The sequence below is a fragment of the Anabrus simplex genome, chromosome 1 (assembly GCF_040414725.1).
Source record: "Anabrus simplex isolate iqAnaSimp1 chromosome 1, ASM4041472v1, whole genome shotgun sequence".
Classification (NCBI taxonomy): domain Eukaryota; kingdom Metazoa; phylum Arthropoda; class Insecta; order Orthoptera; family Tettigoniidae; genus Anabrus; species Anabrus simplex.
The window spans coordinates 1,017,707,512-1,017,726,911 of record NC_090265.1 but is presented as its reverse complement, the minus strand read 5'-3'; the positions used below and the strand labels follow the sequence as shown (position 1 = coordinate 1,017,726,911).

Here is a 19,400-nt window from a genome sequence, read left to right as displayed (position 1 = left end):
CATGCAGGCTAGTGACTGCCTGCTTAAAGTCTACTCCAGTTGACTAACTCTGTTGTCTTGCAGGGATTGCTCCACCTTGTATTCAAAGGAAAGTACTGTAGCTGCATACAAGGAGAGGACTAGAGTTAAGCAACAAAGTACTCATTCCTTGCGTGGTCATACACCTCCAGCCCAGAGACTGAAGTAAAAAAAAAAGTTTCCACAAATGTGTGAGGAACTAACTGGATCACCTGACACTGCAAGAGTACAGATTTGGAAAGCCAAGGTCCCTGTGATCCCAGGGCGGATGACAGTTGCAGAACGTTTGCCACCTAGTTGTCATGAAGACTGGTCTGTCTGGAAGTCCTTGAACAGACTGAGGACAGGAGTGGGCAGATCAAAAGTCAACATAGCAAGATGGGGCTATATCGATGCTAGCAACATCAAATATGACTGTGGCGAAGAACAAACAATGCAGCATATGCTCCAGTGTTCATTGTGTCCATCTTCCTGCACTGAAGATGATCTTTTTCATGCCACACGGAATGCACTTGATGTTGCTAGGTTCTGGTTGAGATTGGTATGAAGTGCTTTGATTTTTATCTGTGTTATAGTTAGTTATGTAGTTTAGCATGCATAATTGAACTGTGTAAATGATATTTCTGATATGATAATAAATTTTTTTTTTTTAATATTTAGGTTTATTCAGGGTGGAAATTTCAAACTCCTCTGCCTCAAAATCTATAACCAGCCAAAATTTCTATCTTCAGTCATAAATGTTAATTAAATTATTACCCTACATCATGGCCTCTCAAACACCCAAAATTTCATGCATGCAAACCTAGGCTCTGCTCTACATTCATATTATGCAATGTTTTCGTGAAATGGTGAATAGTAAAATACATATTTTGAGGAAAGAGTTCCATTCACTACAATATGTATTTTAAAAATCTGTTTAAGCATGCAAACTGGAAAGCTTTGACTTGTAATTATGTTACAAGCAGCTGAGCATGAAAAGTTGAGTGGAGATTATGCAGTAAATGAGATTAATATATGCTTTTACCATCTAAAATAATAAAAAACTCTATCTCCTCATTCAGATTTAAATGGACCAAAGTAAATATGATTTCTCTACCGGAAGGAAGCGGCCATGGCCTCAATTAAGGTACAGTCCCAGCATTTGCCTGGTGTGAAAATGGGAAACCACAGAAAACCATCTTCAGGGCTGCCGACAGTGGGATTCGAACTCACTATCTCCCGGATGCGAGCTCACAGCTGCGCGCATGGCCAACTCACCCGGTGATGGTGGATTTGAAACCCACTGTTCGCATCCCTGAAGATGGTTTACTGTGATTACCTATTTTCACACCTGGCAAGTGCTGGGGCTATACCTTCCCAATCCTAGCCCATCCTAACCCACTGTCGACATAAAACCTGTCTTGCTCATCACCATATTCCAATTCAAATCCCATAGTCATTATGACGTTCTTAACCACATCCGTTCATCATAATCTTAGTCTTCCCAACCTTTCTTCCCTTTTCATCAAAAATTAAGTTTGTTGAAGGAAACCATAATTAAATTTAATCTATTGCAAATGTTTAAATATTTAAGCTCTTTAGGCTTTTTCAATCATGAAAATTACCAGCATTTTGCTGCAGTGTGGCAGTTCAGTTGGATTGGCACACCTTTCCAAGACATTGGTGGCTGGAATGAAATGCTGGTAATTTCATGATTGAAAAAGCCTATTAAAGAGCTTGAATATATCTTGCCTATTGTTTGTAATTCTGTCCTGTCTTTTGGCATAATATATTTATGCTATATTGTAAATGTCCAACCCATCTCCATCTTATTTCTCTCCATTTTATCACTCATTTTTCCATTCTTTCTTCATTTCTCACTTTCCTTATCCTCTGAAGTATATTTCTCAGGATTTAATTTTTATTTACTTGTATTTGCTTTTTATTCTTCTTTGCCAGGTCTCAGCTCCATTTGTTATAATATGTATGTAATATGCCTGATACATTATTTCTTTAGCCTTCCTTGGTATACCTTCATTCAGTAGCAAATTCTGTTCCCTGGAATAGAAACCATTCCCATACTGTGTCTGCCTGTTGATCACCATATACAATATTTAACTCACTTCTTAAGTATTTACTGTTGTTATCAACTACAATTGTTTTTATTGCTTTTTTTAGTTTTTTTCTCTTCTTGTAATCCATCACTATAGGGAACATGCATAGTCTGGGGTTTTAATTAACAGTGTGCTAACCTGATTAAAAATTCCATGCAGAATTTTTAAAATGTGGTCAGATTATAAAAATAATATGATAAATAATATGATAAAAATCCAAATTGAAGTACAAAAATGTCACGTGATGTAATTACGCGATCTCATTGGTCTTACGTCATCGTTCAGGTTGACTGTATTAACAGACAAAATAACAGTTAGTGTGCTTTGAGAAACAGGCCACAGTTCACATATTTCTCTTTTATGTTAGTTTCTGGTAACGTTAAATTCAATAAGTGTAATAATCAGAGTGTTATTTTTTTGGACTTAAAAGTAAATCTTGAGCAGACAGTGAGGCAGAAGAGTTTATAAATGGTGCATAGTTCCAATGTACAATTGCATACCACCGCAAAAATTATGTATTAATGTTCCAAAGGACTGTGTAACTAGGAAGAAATAGATTTTGGCGAGCCAGAGAAATGCCGGTGATATATCAGAGAAATCTACAGTTTATTGCTGTGAAGATCGTTTTAATGAAAGTTGAATTTGTTTGAACTTTTAATCAACTTGCCATGTCTGCTATTCTAGTGGTAAAACTTTAAATTGAATCTATGATGCTTTAATTAAATGCTTCATTTACATCTTGGAATATGAAAGTAATGATAAGTTAATGCTGATTATTAAAGTATTCTCCAAACCTAACCCAAGTTTTGTGTGATCCATGTCAAATTATTAAACCGGTGTTTATGAACCAAATTGGTTCTTCTAATTATACCAATTTATTTATCTTGACATGTGACAGTTATTTACTAGCCGGCCCCGCAATATAGGGGTAGCGTGCCTGCCTCTTACCCGGAGGCTCCCTGTTCGATTCCCGGCCAGGTCAGGAACTTTTACCTGGATCTGAAGGCTGATTCGAAGTCCAGTCAGTCTACGTGATTACATTTGAGGAGCTCTCTGGTGGTGAGATAGTAGCCCCAGTCTAAAAAGCCAAAAATAACAGACGAGAGGATTCGTCGTGCTGACCATATGACACCTCATACTCTGTAGGCGTATGGGCTGAACAGTGGTCACTTGGTAGGCCAAGGCCCTTCGGGACTGTTGCACCACAGGATTTGGTTTGGATTACTTGTTTTGCTTTGCTTTGCTTTGCTTTGCTTTGCTTTGCTTTGCTTTGCTTTGCTTTGCTTTGCTTTGCTTTGCTTTGCTTTGCTTTGCTTTGCTTTGCTTTGCTTTGCTCTGCTTCACTTTGCTTTGCAACTAAATATATTATAACAAAAAGTATAGACGTCATGAAAAGGAACATGAATTTAGAAAAGCAAATGTTTATCTCTGCAAACCCAGTGCTTGTCATTTGGGATAGTCTCAGTCTTATAAGTTAACTATGCTCAAATTTTATTTATTTACACTGTTTATGCCCACATTGGAGCACCAAAATCAACCTTATACAATAAAATCTTCAAAAAATAAGTACATCAAAAAATAAGTTCATTTTTTGAAACTTGATAATTTATTCCTTTCCCAAAACTTCTTTATTCTAGATGATCTTGCAGCTCTTTCTTCTGCTGATGGAACATACTGCTTATGTTTTTTGTATATTTGTTGTTTAGGATCTTCTTCTCTTCTCTATTTTCAGTTTGCTCTATAGTAATTTTCAGTTCATCCAAATCCATTTGTATTTATTTAAACCAAGTGTTTTTTGTTTTACTATTCCAACTAAATCAAAAAGCTGTTTTAGGAGTCTAAAATTTGGCAAACGGTATATATGTCCAAAAAATGCAATAATTAAAATAATATTCATGAAATAAATAACTCAGTTGCGTATGCTGGGGTGAAAATACATTACTGCAAATAATAGTGATGTTGGTATTTTAAAATATTTTCCAAACTTTGCCTAAGTTTTAGATTATATATGACAGATCAATAAAACAAAGATAAATGAGAGATTCATATATTGAGTGATTAAATTGTCACCAAGACACTGTTCTTGTTTGATTTGCTCAGCTTATGAAAAACTAGAGAAATGAACTAGAGATATTTAATCAATGTATATTCTTCAGAAATGATAGGTTATAGAACTATAGTACTACAACGCTAGCCATATTTTTATGTTAGTGCTGAAGACTTGCTTCTTTGGTAATGGTAAAAGCCTGAAAATTTAATGTATTTTCTAATATGGGAACCAGTCTAGAAATAAATTGTTAAATTGAGTTATGTGATTTCTATTCATGTTCCTTGTTATTCTAATACTATGAGTTACAATACATTGCACATATTTAACACTCCGGTGGTCGCGCGAAGAAAAGTCACGTCAGTGGTCGCGCGGATCACAATTGTGATCCATTTTTCTTTGTAATATATGGCTATTTTATAGTATTTATTCAATAAATATGATTATGCATTGTGAAATGAACTTTATTTTCTGTACATTATCATATAATTATGCATGCATTTATAAAAAATACCAGAAAAATTACTGGACATTTTTTTTTTTTTTTTTTTTTTTTTTTTGCTAGGGGCTTTACGTCGCACCGACACAGATAGGTCTTATGGCGACGATGGGATAGGAAAGGCCTAGGAGTTGGAAGGAAGCGGCCGTGGCCTTAATTAAGGTACAGCCCCAGCATTTGCCTGGTGTGAAAATGGGAAACCACGGAAAACCATCTTCAGGGCTGCCGATAGTGGGATTCGAACCTACTATCTCCCGGATGCAAGCTCACAGCCGCGCGCCTCTACGCGCACGGCCAACTCGCCCGGTACATTGTGATTTGTCTCATTTACTCCCTCCATAATGTTTTTGAGGTACCTCACTGTTTGGTTCATTCAGCCTTCGATTTATATTCTCATAGTCATCCATTTTGTACTTATATACCAATAATTAATATAAACTCGTAAAACGGAGTAGATATATGCACATCAACTGAGATTAGACACCGTAATAAGAAAACAAACGAAGTCAAAAGAAGTCACGCTAGTGGTCGCACGGATCACAGTTGTGATCCACAAGAATAAATTGTTCTATCACGCAATAACTATCAGTCAAGGTTAGCAGACTACTGAATTATCAGAGAGGGGATGGGGCACGAGGAAGGTACACAGATGCTCAAGGTCAACAATCATACAAAAAAATAGGAGCAAAAAAAACTAAACGGCTGGATCACTATTGTGCTCTGCGTGACCAGTGGAGTGTTAAAAGATGCCTCACCAATTTGCTTTTGATCCGTGATTGCGAATAATAAACAATCGGCTTTTAGTAATAGCTGATGCAAAATGGCTGCTAGAGCTTCAGGCTGTACTGGATGGTGACGTCACAGCCCGCCGCCTACGTCACATGACATTTTACTCGCCTTGCAGAAGGAGACATTTAAATATTTTTTTAATGATAGAATTCAAAGCAACTTATCACAATGTAATATGTTTCTGAACTGTTTCATTGGTTTACTTTTCCAAATAAAACATTTTTGAAAATTATGCATGTACCCTATTGCCTTGTTTTCCCTTTACTTTCATTCCCCCACTGTCAATCTTCCTATTTATTTCATCAAAGTGTTCTTGTATTTTTCCTTTCATCAAATCACAGTGTCATCAGCAAACAGCATATGCTTATTTTTGTTCCTCCATATCCCTTTTATGCTATCATTATCTACCACAGTTATAAATAGTTATAGTGTTTCAATCCAATTTTAATGTTTCTTTTTTGTATACTTTTCTGGACCAGGTTTTCCCCACGTTTTTGCTTTGTTCCCATTATCATATAGACCTTTTCTAAATCCATAGATGTAATTATCCCTGCCTTGTCATACTTCTAATGCCATATTGTGTGTCATAATGAAAATAGGCTCCACTGTTAATCTTCCACTTCAGAAACAAACAGTTCTTCTTGACAACATCGCTTCTTTATGCTCTTCAGGAGCAGGCTTAATCAAAGGTTATGAATTTCATTTTTGGTTCCATATTGAACTGAGATCACAAGTATAATTAGGTATAAAATATTTTATTCCACCTATTCAATACTTAAGGCTTAAGATGGATTTTTGAAGACATTGTGGAGAATGATGAGGGTTGGGACAGTGAGTCGTAAAATTCTGCTTTTCAGTTGCTTAACATACTCAAGAAGGCCCAGTTCATTTACAGTAGAGTCTCGCTCAATCGACCTTCGCATATCCGACATTCCGTGTTATCTGACTCTGGTAGACTTAATTTGAACTTTTGGTGGAGACTAAATTCTGGGACACCCGGTGTGGAGGGTGCGGCCGTCAGACAAGCATTGGCCTCACTGCTGGCGGTAGGACCGTTTTTTCTCAAAGACAGGTGCAGCGAGTACTCAATCATTGTTCAGCGTAGTATTGGTTGGGTGCAGATGTTATAGTTTTCATATCTTCTGTGAGTATGGCGAGTAAACGGAAGAAAGTGATTGTTTCTTTGGAAGACAAGTTGAGTGCGTTAAAGAGACTGGGCAAAGGGGAAACTCTTCAGAAGGAGGCTTCAGATTATGATGTTGGACGTGTTACAGTAGGATAATGGGGGGGAAAAATTGAAAAGTGGTCCTTTACCAGAACAACAAGTAATGCACTGAAAATTAGAAAAACAATGAAAAAAATGCGAATATGGAAAAGTAAGTGAAGCGCTATTTCTTTGGTTCACTCAGAAGAGGGGAAAGGGCTTGTCAGTATCTGGCCCCATTGTGCAAGAAAAGGCGGTGTATTTCCAGAAGGAGTTTAATGAAGGAGACCCTAATTTTACTGCCAGTGCTGGGTGACTTGATCGGTGGAAAAAATAGCACGGCATTAGGCAGCTTAATATCTTTGGAGAAAAACTGTCAGCTAAATCCGATGAGATTGTTAAATTTGAAAAGGAATTTCATGAAATAATTCTTGCTGTAGGATTAACCGGTGATCAGATTTTTAATTGTGATGGGACTGAGCTAAATTTTAAGATGCTGCCATCAAAAACTCTCGAAGCCCAAGCCAAGACGTCTGCATCTGGCTACAAGTGTAGTAAGGAAAGAGTTACTGTTATTGCCTGTAGTAATGTTACTGGGAACTTAAAAAAAAAAAATTACTTATGATTGGCAAAGCAAAGAAGCCTAGGGCATTTAAAAACACTTCTGTTAATGCTCTTCAAGTCCATTACATGAATTAGAAGGCTGCCTGGATGTCTGTTGACATCTTAAAAGAATGTTTTTATACACAGTTTGTTCCAGATGTAGAAACATTTCTAGCTTCAAACAATCTCCTTAGAAAAGCTCTTCTTCTCCTAGACAGTGCTCCATCACAACCAAATGAAGAGCAACTTAGAAGTGGTGACATCAAAGTTATGTTCCTCCCGCCAGCCAATGGACCAAGGTGTGCTGGAAACATTGAAGAGGAAATATCAGCGGAAACTCCTTTAATCCCTGATGGAGGAAATGGAAAATGTCAATAGCATGATAGAAGAGTTAAAATGAAACAACGTTAAAGACGTGGCATACTGGATAGTGCAGTCTTGGGAAGAAGTTGAAACAACGACATTAACAAATCTTGGAACATATTGTTGAGCGAGGTTGAACATCGAGAGGAGGTGCATCATCGGCCCACAAGCCCAAGTAGGGTTTTAAAACAGAGTTTTCAAGAAGCGAAAGTGTACACCTCCATCCATTTTGAGTTTGGGCCAGTAATATTAACCTGTTCTTCCTTTTCACGAAGGCCCAGTAGTATGGGTACTAGATTGTAGGTTGTGCCTAGAGAGGCCAGAGATTGTAAGGTTTTGTGTAAAGTTGCCTTGAGTAGGCTGTAAGAAATTGGGAGCCAGTCTCCTTCGTTGAATTCGGAGAGCTTGTAAACTCTTTCTGGTTTTTGTGTGATACTAGTGGTGCCTTTGGAAGGCCATAAATTTGTAACGGTTGGAGCAAAGTGCTCTGGAAATTTGTATCTAATTAAACGCTACATCGGCGTCACTGTAAACTTGTAAATTTGGAGCTTGAAGCCTAAAACTGTTAAATTCCCTATTCTGGGGTTTTCTATTTCTTGTATCAAAATTATCATTGTACCTGATACATTGGTTTTCCTTCACTAAGTGAAATGTTGTTAAGTTTGAGATTCTGAAAAGAAATATAACCTTTACTTCAAAGTTTTAAAAGAATCTTTGATATTTTAGATTATCCCATTCAAGCCCACACCTTCTTTCACCTCTCTCTGTTCCACGGATAACTCTGTAACAATAATTATTTAACTTACCTTCAAAAGTACAAGGAAACACAGATTTTAAAACAAAGAAACTATCAAGCATTGACAATTCTGCTTCACGAACACCCACACATCACAGTAAACATCGTAATACGTTAGGGCACGCTTTCAGGAGGTCACGGCTATCAGAGCTCCTAGCGACCGGAAACAGAACAACTCTCGTTCGCTAGCTCCCATAAGATCTAGTGCACTGCCGACACTTAAAGGACATCGCAACAGGCTATGACCGAATGAAATGTTCTGTGTCCCTTCATGCCTGTGGATTTCACCATTGTTTCCTTTTAATCAACTAAAGAAGAGTGCACCTTCAGTACTATGACAGTTTATATAACTCAGACATTTGATTTATTTCCCTTTACCTCTTGCTCTACACTCTGTCACACAGGCAAACACACAGATGCCTTTTATGAAATTGTTTGTTAGTAATCACTTTTGTAGACTGGTTAGTGAAGAGAGCTTATTTAATGAGCTTTTCATTTTTACTTTGTGGTATTACTTTTTACATATGGTGGTAGTACGGTATGGTTTATTTATGTTATTTCTGTTCAGTTACTCTGCCAAGTATTCAGCAAGAAGATGATGTAAGAAGAACCATGAGTCAGTTAGAGGATGAATTGTCTGTGGAGTTGCCTGGGTTCATGCATTTGGATGTGTGCTACTCCATCAAGAGGCTTTTAGCTGCTGATCGCAAAGTAATGTATGTTGGCTCTGGTGGTCATTCATTGCCAATTCAGCCAAATCCTTTTTCATCTGATTGGGTACCTGAACTTCATCCTGTAAAGGGTGGGGTACGAGTTACTCCTCACATCACCTATAATTGGTAAGTTTAAAGAATAAATCTAGTTATTTTGAAACCTTGACCCTTTTGTAATGGATATTTTTCTCTGCTAACTATCTGAATTTTTATATTGGAAGAAAGTAAAATATACTGCAGTTTTAAATGACTTCAGCTGACAACCAGCTTTCTTCTGCTCCAGTTTTCTTACAGTAGGTTGGTCACTAGCTATTAGTTTCTAGTCACTAATCAAAGTACTGATTAGCTCTAGATTTTTAAGGCTAAGCACACATTGGATTTGTATTCATACAAGGTTATGTTGTACAAACATGCGCGAATATGTACAAACATTCCTGACGCTATTAATGCTATGCAGGCTCGCACACTGCACATGAGTTAGTCATGCAAATACGGGCATTCATATACAACATCCGATCACGTTCCGAACTTGTTGAGATTTAAAACAAAACATGGCGCCCAGAGCCAGCAGTGGGTAGTGAGTGCTTTCTGTTTATCCCGCAGAAACTGCAGAATTAATCTCTTATTTAGCCCGCGAGTGTGACCAGAACATTGTCTAGATCAGAGGTTCTCATGCTGGGCATTCCATCCCGCGGGTGCTCAGCAGTGTAAGTGAGCGAGCTGGCAGACGATGAGCGCAGCATATGCTGTTCAACCACAGTGACGTTGTGGCGGCTACGTCACAGGCTGTGAATGTTGAGTGAAGTTCTGCCAGTCACTCTCGATCACTGCGGCGATACCCGAGTTTGAAGTGGAGGCAGAAAATAATGAAAGAAAGACAGCAGAAATCCACATCATTTTCAATTTACGTTGTAAGAAATAAGTTATTTACGTTCATTGCAGTTTATGTATTTTGACCGGATACAAAAGGAGTTAGACCTACAGCCTCAAACATTTTTGTAATGTACATAAGGAATTACAATTTTCACTATTAAATTATCAGCGGTGCTTTAGAAATATTTCAAATATAATACGGAGTTAAGCTGGATAAGCTGTGTCTTGTGGTTGTTTGGGTTTAAATTATCTGATAAACTCACCAGCAATCCAATATGCTTACTGCGAATAACGTCAGTTAGGTTATTTATTTGAAGGCATACTGTATATCTATCTGTATTTCCATTGTTGTTGTACTTTAATCTTGGATAGTAAATATCCATGTCCTCACTCCTCCCCCTCGCCATATAGAGGCTAGCTATTATCAGTGTACACCTATTAAATTTTAAATACTATTTTCAGAAATTCGGTGAACAGAGAAAGTCACACAACACTACAACATTGTGCAAAATCAAGCAGTAAACTTGTTGAATCATGTAATTTTATTACTTTTTGCTTAATGAATAACAGGAATTTTACTTTTGTTTAAAAAGGAAATACTGTCATGTCCATCCAAGGAATTGTAAATCGTAAGTTATACAGTTAAACGCTGTACCTTTGTAAATTCTAACAAAAAAATTATAATGTGTCAGTTTTCTTTGAATGAATAAATATAAGAAAATAAAACTGACTGTTTACATCGAGTGCAGTATAAATCAATCCGAATATCTTGAAAAGGTCAGGTTGTTTTTTGTTGGTTTTTTTTTTTTTTTTTTTTTCAATTATAGCGCTTTGTTTTAAATGCTGCACCCCAGTCAGCATTTTGCTGAATAGTTGAGGAGAGCGTCGTAATAACATGTGAACGTCAGTGCTCCCTCCCTTACCTGCAAAGTGTGTTTGCTCTCACTTCACTGTGACGTATGCTTGTTACGTAAGCTGCCTGCATTTACGTCATGCCATCCCGGCCACTGTGGGCTAGCCTCAACGGGCACCCAGCTGAGCACCTCTGGTCTAGATATAATAGTGTCGTAATTCATATCTGCATAATGCCACCAAAAAAGCAGAACTCTGTTACACACCGAATAGCTGCTTTCAAAGCTACATTGAAAGCTTTTGAAACGTGGCTACAGCAGGCTACCACTACCAGCATAACCACTGCATCCAACCTACCACCAGAGTCCCTTGTCTTGCTCACCCATGACTTCACGGAATTCAAGAGTGTCATCTCATCTGAACGGGAAGAACTGAAAGAAGAGGTATCCCGGTTGGAATCAACCAAATTGATGTTAAATAGAACCAAAGAGAATGAATAGATCTCCTAGGATCTTTCTTGAGCGTTGCTATCAAACTTAAATAGTACCAGAGAGAATTAATAAAACCAAGCAATACAGCCATCTTGTTATTCACGGGGTGAGTGAGGATTCCGAAGAAGATGTGTACTCCAAAGTGACTGACGTATTTAAATTTCATTTAAATACTGATGTTAAATTGGACAATATCGATCGCTGCCACAGAATTGGAAGACCTCATCGGTCAGCGGCTGATGTGGTTGCAAATGGTAAACGGCCAATAATTGTGAAGTTAACTCATTATGTTGAATGTGACCATGTGTGGCGAGCGAAGAGACTTCTCAAGAGTACCAGACTGTTTGATAACAGAATCACTCACAAAAACACGAAAGGGAGTACTAAATGCAGCTAGGGACCATTTTGGCATTACCAAAGTCTGGATAAACGATGCTCGCATTGTGGTTCTTCTTCTTCTTCCAAGTGAGACCAAAAGTCATATCAGCACAGTGGCCAAACTGAATAAACTAACTGAAACTGCAGGATGATGGATTTCATGATTCATGTTTGTCATGTGTTTGATCATTGTTCTAAATAGTTTCAAATGGTTTTATAATATTTTCTTCAAGTGTATGAGTGTTTGTGTGTGTGTGTGTTGTGGTGCCAGTAACTGTCAGCGGTCTCTTTCTCCAGTAAGTCAAGATATTGTTGTCAATCTGTTTGTAAGATAGTAAGATAATCCTACTATACAGTACTGGCCCTGGCGAGGGACTCAACACTACTCATTCTTACCCCTCCCTCCCCCAAATCCACTGCCATTCTTGTAAAGCAGACCCTTTCTGCCAGAACTCAGTGCTTAAAATGTTGTCATTTGAATGTTCTCTCTCTTTCCACACTTTGATGAAATACGGGCAGTTGTTCATGATAATAACTTACACGTCTTGTGTATTAGCGAAAGTTGGCTCACCTCTAACAAAGGAGAACAATAAAACTTTGATTTCCACCTATTCAATACATTAAAAGCAATTATAAAATTAGGATCTCATCCTTATTTTATTGCTAAATTATTAAAAATATAGGACATGTTTCGTTCAAATTTTGAACATCTTCAGCTATAAACATTCTTAACGAGGTTAAAACCGGTAACATTATTCTAGAAACTTACACTTATTGTTTAATGTTAACAAACTTAACCATCATAAACTATTAAAATTCTCTTAAATATAAAGCTTTATATATTACGTCGTCTTATTAAAAACAATATAACTATTTGTTGTATTTGAAACCTTAAAACCTTGTTCTAATTATTTGAAATACAATGTCAATAGTTAGTCTCATGTATAAATACATTTACAATCTGTTAAAATTGTTAAATGTCTTATAATTATTTGTTGGAATACCCATTAAAATCATTTTGTTACTGTTGACGTGAGTTATTTCTCACGTTGTACCTTATGGAAATGAAATCTTAGTGCACTCTCAAAACAGCTGAGTTTAGGCATGACTAATATTCATTTCGTCCGTAAAATGACAAACTGAAGCACACTGTTGATTATAGGTTATAAATTTGAGGTACTTTAAATATTTAACATCCAATTTTTCAAATTCACGAATTGCTTGTAGACTTTATCAGTGTAGGGCAATTCTACAGACGTTAGCAAGGACTCAGTCAAATCGTGACAGTCAAGTTTTGATGATAAGCAAATGGTAACTTCATTGAATTTTACGTAAGTAAAGCAAGATAGTCTCTTGCAATCACCTCTACCATTCCATCTTTTATGGTAGCACTTGATCGCTATGAAATGGTCCGCTCGGACAGATCCAATAGTAGTAAAGGGGGCGGTGGAACCCTTTATTATATGAACAACTTAAAAAGGTAAAGTATTATGTATGTCATTTCATAGCACTCAGCCGGGATCTGAATTCTGAGTTCATGTTCGTTGAGATTACTGTTAGCGTGGCAATAGTTCTCTTCGCAGTTTTCTATAAACCTCCTGACATAATGAACATGACTGAGTTCGAAGCTTGTTTATTGTTTACCACCTTTAGAAATCTAACAGATATTAATTTGGATCACCTGATGAATGTTGCTTTTAACCTACTCTGGAATGATATTCTACTGTACTACTAGATGATATTGACTCAAAAGTTGACAGATTTAATTCTGTTGTTACCGGACTGTACGACATGCATGCTCACAAATGACTTGTGAAAGTTACATAAAATCAACTTCATGGTCCATATCACACTTTAATAGATTCACAACTAAGTATTTTTTATTTTCCACCTTGTGGATACATTTTGTTGAATTATGTAATTTTATTACTTTTTGCTTAATAAATAACAGGAATAACACTGGGTATTTTGGAAAGTCAGCAGCAACAGACGGAACCAGTTGTTACCCCTGACGAGCTTGATACATTTTGTATCGACAAGGTGGAAAATAAAAAATGCTTAGTTGTAAATTGTGAAAGTTAGTCACCCTCCCTGCCCGTGGTTAAATGACGAAGTTGAAAGTATGATGGCTCACCATGACCCATGTTCCCATAAACACAAGAAAACTCGCAGTGAGTGTGATTTTGAAAACTACCGTGTTCTTAGGAACAGAGTAAAGCAAGTCCTAAGAAATCAGAAAACCGAGCTTGATAGCTGCAGTCGCTTAAGTGCGGCCAGTATCCAGTAATCAGGAGATCGTGGGTTCAAACCCCACTGTCGGCAGCTCTGAAGATGGTTTTCCGTGGTTTCCCATTTTCACACCAGGCAAATGTTGGGGCTGGACCTTAATTAAGGCCACGGCCGCTTCCTTCCCATTCCTAGGTCTTTCCTATCCCATTGTCACCATAAGACATATATGTGTTGGTGCGACGTAAAGCAAATAGCAAAAAAAAAAAAAAAAAAAAAAAAAGAAATCAGAAATATAAATACTTCAGCTGTCTTTCAGGTAAACTAAATACAAGTAACGCTTTGAAAACATCTCGTTCACTGGGTATTTTGGAAAGTCGGCAGCAACAGACGGAACCAGTTGTTCCCCCTGACGAGCTTGATACATATTTTTCAGAAGATAGAATACCCCTTAACTCAATTAACCAGCCAGGCGTAAATGCCTACCTATCATTCAACTCATCACCTAATCGCTCTCGTTTTACTTTCCAAGCTGTCTCAGGTAACTAAGTTAAGAAAGTACTTTTAAATCTAAAGCCACGTGCGTAGATAAAATCCCTATAAATTTTATTTGTAATATTATGGGTGCCATTCTTCCTATTGTGACATACATTTTCAACTACTGTCTTAAGACTGGTACCTTTCCATCTCTCTGGAAGCACACAAATGTTATTTAAAAAATCTGATTCTAAACTACCTTTTGATTATCACCCCATCTCTACCTTCCCAGCTCTTTCTAAGGCTTTGGAACAACTTGTGTATGAACAAGATTTGCAATATTTAAATGACCATTCTCTCCTTGACCTCTTGCAGTCAGGCTTTAAGAAGGGATACAGTACTGCAACTGCTCTCCTTAAAGTGACAGAAGACATCAGACTAGGTATGGAACAACATCAGGTGCCTGTTCTAACGCTGTTGGATTTCAGTAGTGCTTTTGACACAATAGACTTACAAAAATTAGTTAGGAAACTGGAATCTTACTGGTTCGACTCTGTAACACTCAACTTTAAATCTTATTTGAATAATGATTGGCAGCAGGTAACAACTCATGACAGCATTTCAGAATGGAGACCTAGGAAATAAGGCACTCCGCAGGTTAGTGTTTTGGGACCACTACTTTTTTCACTGTACACCAATGACATCTCTTCTACACTAAAATCATGCAGATACCACTTATATGCAGATGACCTTCAAATATATAACCACAGTAAAATAAGTCAATTATCAGATGCTGTGCAAACCATGAATGCTGACTTGAAACAACTAAGTGAATACGCACGATCAAATAGGCTTCTCATAAACCCATCAAAAACATAAGCAATCATTGTCGATCTCGAAAGTTAGTATGTGTAATTAACAGTGACCATACTCCACTTCTGCTAATAAACAATAAAATCATTCCTTACAGTAAAATAGTGAGAAATCTTGGTGACTATGACTGAAACTCTAAATTAGACAGAACATACCAAAAATATGTCAGAAAGTGTTTGCTTCACTTCATCCATTGAAAAGAAACAAAGACGTCTTGCCACTAGACATGCAACAAAGACTAGTACAGACTTTAATTCTTCCTATCCTCGACTACTGTGACGTAATTCTTGTTAATGCAACTAAGGAACAAACGATGAAACTGCAGTGAGCTTTCAGTTTTTTTGTTTTTTGCTAGTGGCTCTACGTCACACCGACACAGACAGGTCTTATGGCGACGATGGGATATGAAAGGGCTAGAAGTGAGAAGGAAGTGGCCGTGACCTTAATTAAGGTACAGCTCCAGCATTTGCCTGGTGTGAAAATGGGAAACCATGGAAAACCACCTTCAGGGCTGCCGACAGTGGGACTTGAACCCACTATCTCCCGAAGATAAGCTCACAGCTGCGCACCCGTAACCACATGGCCAATTCGCCCAGTGCGAGCTTTCAACTGTTGCCTCAGTTTCATTTTTAACTTGAGATATGATGTGCATATAACTCTTTACTATCAAGAACTTCACTGGCTAAAACCTGACAAAAGACCTAAATATCACATACTTGTATTAATACATAGACCCCTACATAGCAACTCGCCTCAGTACATTTCCTCTAAATTTTACTTTCTCTCCTCATTTCATAACCGTAATACGCATGCTGGATCTACCCTTGCAATTCCTCTTCACCCTTCATCTACGTATAACAATTCTTTTACTGTGACCGGTTCCAGACTTTGGAATTCCTTACGAGTCAGTGTAAGGGACAGTGATTCATTAGCTAATTCAAGAGATCTTGCCGAGATTACCTATTGAAAGCGATCGACTGACGTGTGTGCTGTACAGCTGAGTGTGTGAATGGTAATAAACTGTGCTTTTCTGGTATATGTAGACCTAGTTGATAATTGTGTAATACGTGCATTTATTTTGTGTGTGTATGTGTGTGTTTGAGCAGTATTATTATTTCATATTGGTTAATGTACAGTATAATATTTTAATTCATTTATAAATGTGAGTGAGTGTGATAGCATGTGAGTTAGCATAATATAATTCTATTAAATTATAACTAAATATATCTGCAGAAAAGTATTGTAAGTGTGGTTGAGTGTAAGAGAGGGCCATGTGCCCTAACTTCGCCACTTGAAAGAAGACAAATAAATAAATAAATTAATTAATTAATTTTACTGGATCTTTACATATCAACACTGAGCAATATGGATGTTTGAAAAGTTCATAATGTTAATATATGAACAAAACAAAAAAAAAAATATGCCTTTGCTGGCAGGACCTAGTATTTACAGTGCACTATGTCTTCTGGTATGGGCTAGAGCAATCTTGTTACTTTCATTGCTCTGTCTCAGCTTTATTCTTGGCTTTGACAAAATGAAAGTGACTGAGGTATGAATGATGCTAGTATGCCATTCCTTCTGCAGCCAGTCCCTGCTATGAATGGTGTGAAAATATTGCTCATAGGGTCGGTTGGTGCATGCATTTCAGTGGGCTTGGCAGACTGATATGTAATAGCAACTTCTGGCTCGGTGAGGAAAGCAATGGGAAACTACCTCACTCCTCATTTCCCTAGTACGCCTCTTCAGTGATGCCTAGGCCATCTATGACAGCTGATGGCGGAACTGTTGAGGATCCAACCAGCCTTCGGGCTGAGGACTAAACAACATACAACATGAACAAAAATGCTTGTGGGATCAAAGTGAATGTAAATAATCACTTGCGTGACTACCAATGCAATTCATGGAAGGAAATCTCTGAAGAAATGAATATGCCTGCTAAGTGGTAATTACATTTTTCATTTACACTTGAAGTGATGTATATTTCTCTATGTATACAAACAAACATTTACAAGTTAGGTGTTGCATTATTACTAGGGCTCAAATTTCCATGGCAGAAGCTATGCTGACCTCTTTCTACACATTCAAGTTAAACTGAACACAATCCTAGCTGTTTTGAACATTACGACATGTTTTTTATTGGTCATATATATACTTTATTTCAGTATAAGTCATATTTAATCAAAATAGTAGAGAAGGCTATCTATGGTTGTGTTGCAATTGCTTTCTCTGTTGTCCATGTATTATTCGCATCCTTTGTGATGGTAACGCAAAGTGATTTTGTTTGAATTTGGATATGATGTAATTACCTTAATTCTCCCATTTTTAGATATATTGTATTAACCCACTCAGTTCTACGATGCTGTCTTCTGCCTCTCAGAAGAGAATTTTCCAACAGAAATAGGTTATTCATGTTGACAGCATAAGACAAAAGCAAATACTGAGTGATCACATCTGACTAGCTCGCAACAATTGTGCCCATTCATACCTACGACTGTGGTGGTACGTAACCATATGAAACAAATGCAGATTTAATGTGTGCTCAGCCTAATTCTATTGTAATGTACTAAATTAAAGATTTGAGAATGTTGAACAACCTATAAAAACAAAATCTTCTTATCTAACCACTGATGAAGTGAGCAGTGCTCCCCATGTATTGATGTGGTACTTCTGTGAAGAATAGAAAAAAGAATTACTAAAAGTGTAGATGAAATTCCCACATAGCTCACTTATCTGCCATAACAGTTAATTGACCAGATCAATTAATTTTTCTACCAGTTGGTTGGATTAATACTAGCTTACATTATCCCATTCTTTAAAAGTGGAAACTTGCAAGATCTAGATAATTACAGACCAATATCAATACTTACCATTATCTTGAAAGTATCTAAATGTAACACAAAAGATTCATTCTCGAAATATTTTTGTCTAATGTAACTTGTTAAATAATGCTCAGTGTGGTTTAGAGCTGCCAGAAGTAGCTTGTCTGTTTTATCACATTTTACACTAAATGTCCTTGATAATGATAAACCTGTGATGGGATTGTTTCTGGACCTCTCAAAGGCATTTGATATTGTTGATCATGAAATATTATTTTATAAAATGCATTGGGTTAGGGTTAGAGATATTGTTCACAGCTAGTTTGTATTATACCTAGGTAATCAAACCCAGTTTATTGAAATAGCATAAAGTAACAGTAAAGGTAATAATGAGATACCACTCTCAGGTGAGGAAATAGACTCAACCGAGCAAGATGCGAGGTTAAGGTAGCATAGCTGATAACTTGCATTTCGGAGATAGTGGGTTTGAACCATCAGCATACTTGAAGATGATTTTTCCATGGTTTCCCATTTTCACACTAGGCAAATGCTGGGCTGTATCTTAAGGTCACAGTTGCTTTCTTCTCAGTCCTAGCCCTTTCCTCATCATCATTTTCCCATTTCCAGCTGACACCAGGTGGGAGCAAATATGATTCCTCTCCACTTTGTTCTGTCGTTCCACCCTCCTTCTTCCGCCTCGATGTTCCAATCCATGTTTCGTTTTTTAATGCTACTCTTCACCAAGTTCATCCACTGCACTCTTGTGCATTCTTGTTCTTCCTCGTCCTCTCTTCCCTGTCATCCCTCCTTCCAGTGCTCGTCTTGGTAGTCTTACTTCATTCATCCGTTTGACATGTCCAAACCATTTCAATCTGTTTTGCTCCAGTTTGTCCTTTCATATCTGTACTCCCAGTTCTTCCCGTATATCTTCGTTTTTTACTCTGTATCTCCTCGTCTTTTGTCATACTTCTCAGAAATTTCATTTCAGCTGCCTGTACTCTGTTCTCATCCCTCTGAGTCATTGTCCAAGTTTCTGCTGCATATGTCGTTATATGAACATAATAAGCTTTATACATAACTTCTGTAGCCTTCATTGGTATATCCTTGTTCCATACTAGTCCTTCACCTGTTGATAGAAAGTACTCCCCAGTTGTATTCTTCTGTTAATTTCCAGTACACTTCCGAAGTATTTGAAGTGTTTTACTGCTTCCAATTTCTTATCTCCCACTTTGATAATTCCTTTTCCTTCTTTATCACCTCTACTCATCACCACTGTTTTACTCTTCTCC

At 37.4% G+C, this 19,400-nt stretch overlaps 1 protein-coding gene across 2 annotated transcripts in view; it reads left to right on the top strand.

The window, feature by feature from the left end:
- LOC136857904 (probable ATP-dependent RNA helicase DHX34) overlaps nucleotides 1-19,400 on the top strand; it is a 330,161-nt gene that overhangs the window by 275,838 nt on the left and 34,923 nt on the right. For both annotated transcript variants that reach the window (XM_067136960.2, XM_067136959.2), the window contains one exon: nucleotides 8,981-9,251. In XM_067136960.2, the coding sequence (XP_066993061.2) occupies nucleotides 8,981-9,251 (271 nt within the window). The remainder of the gene's footprint in view (nucleotides 1-8,980; nucleotides 9,252-19,400) is intronic.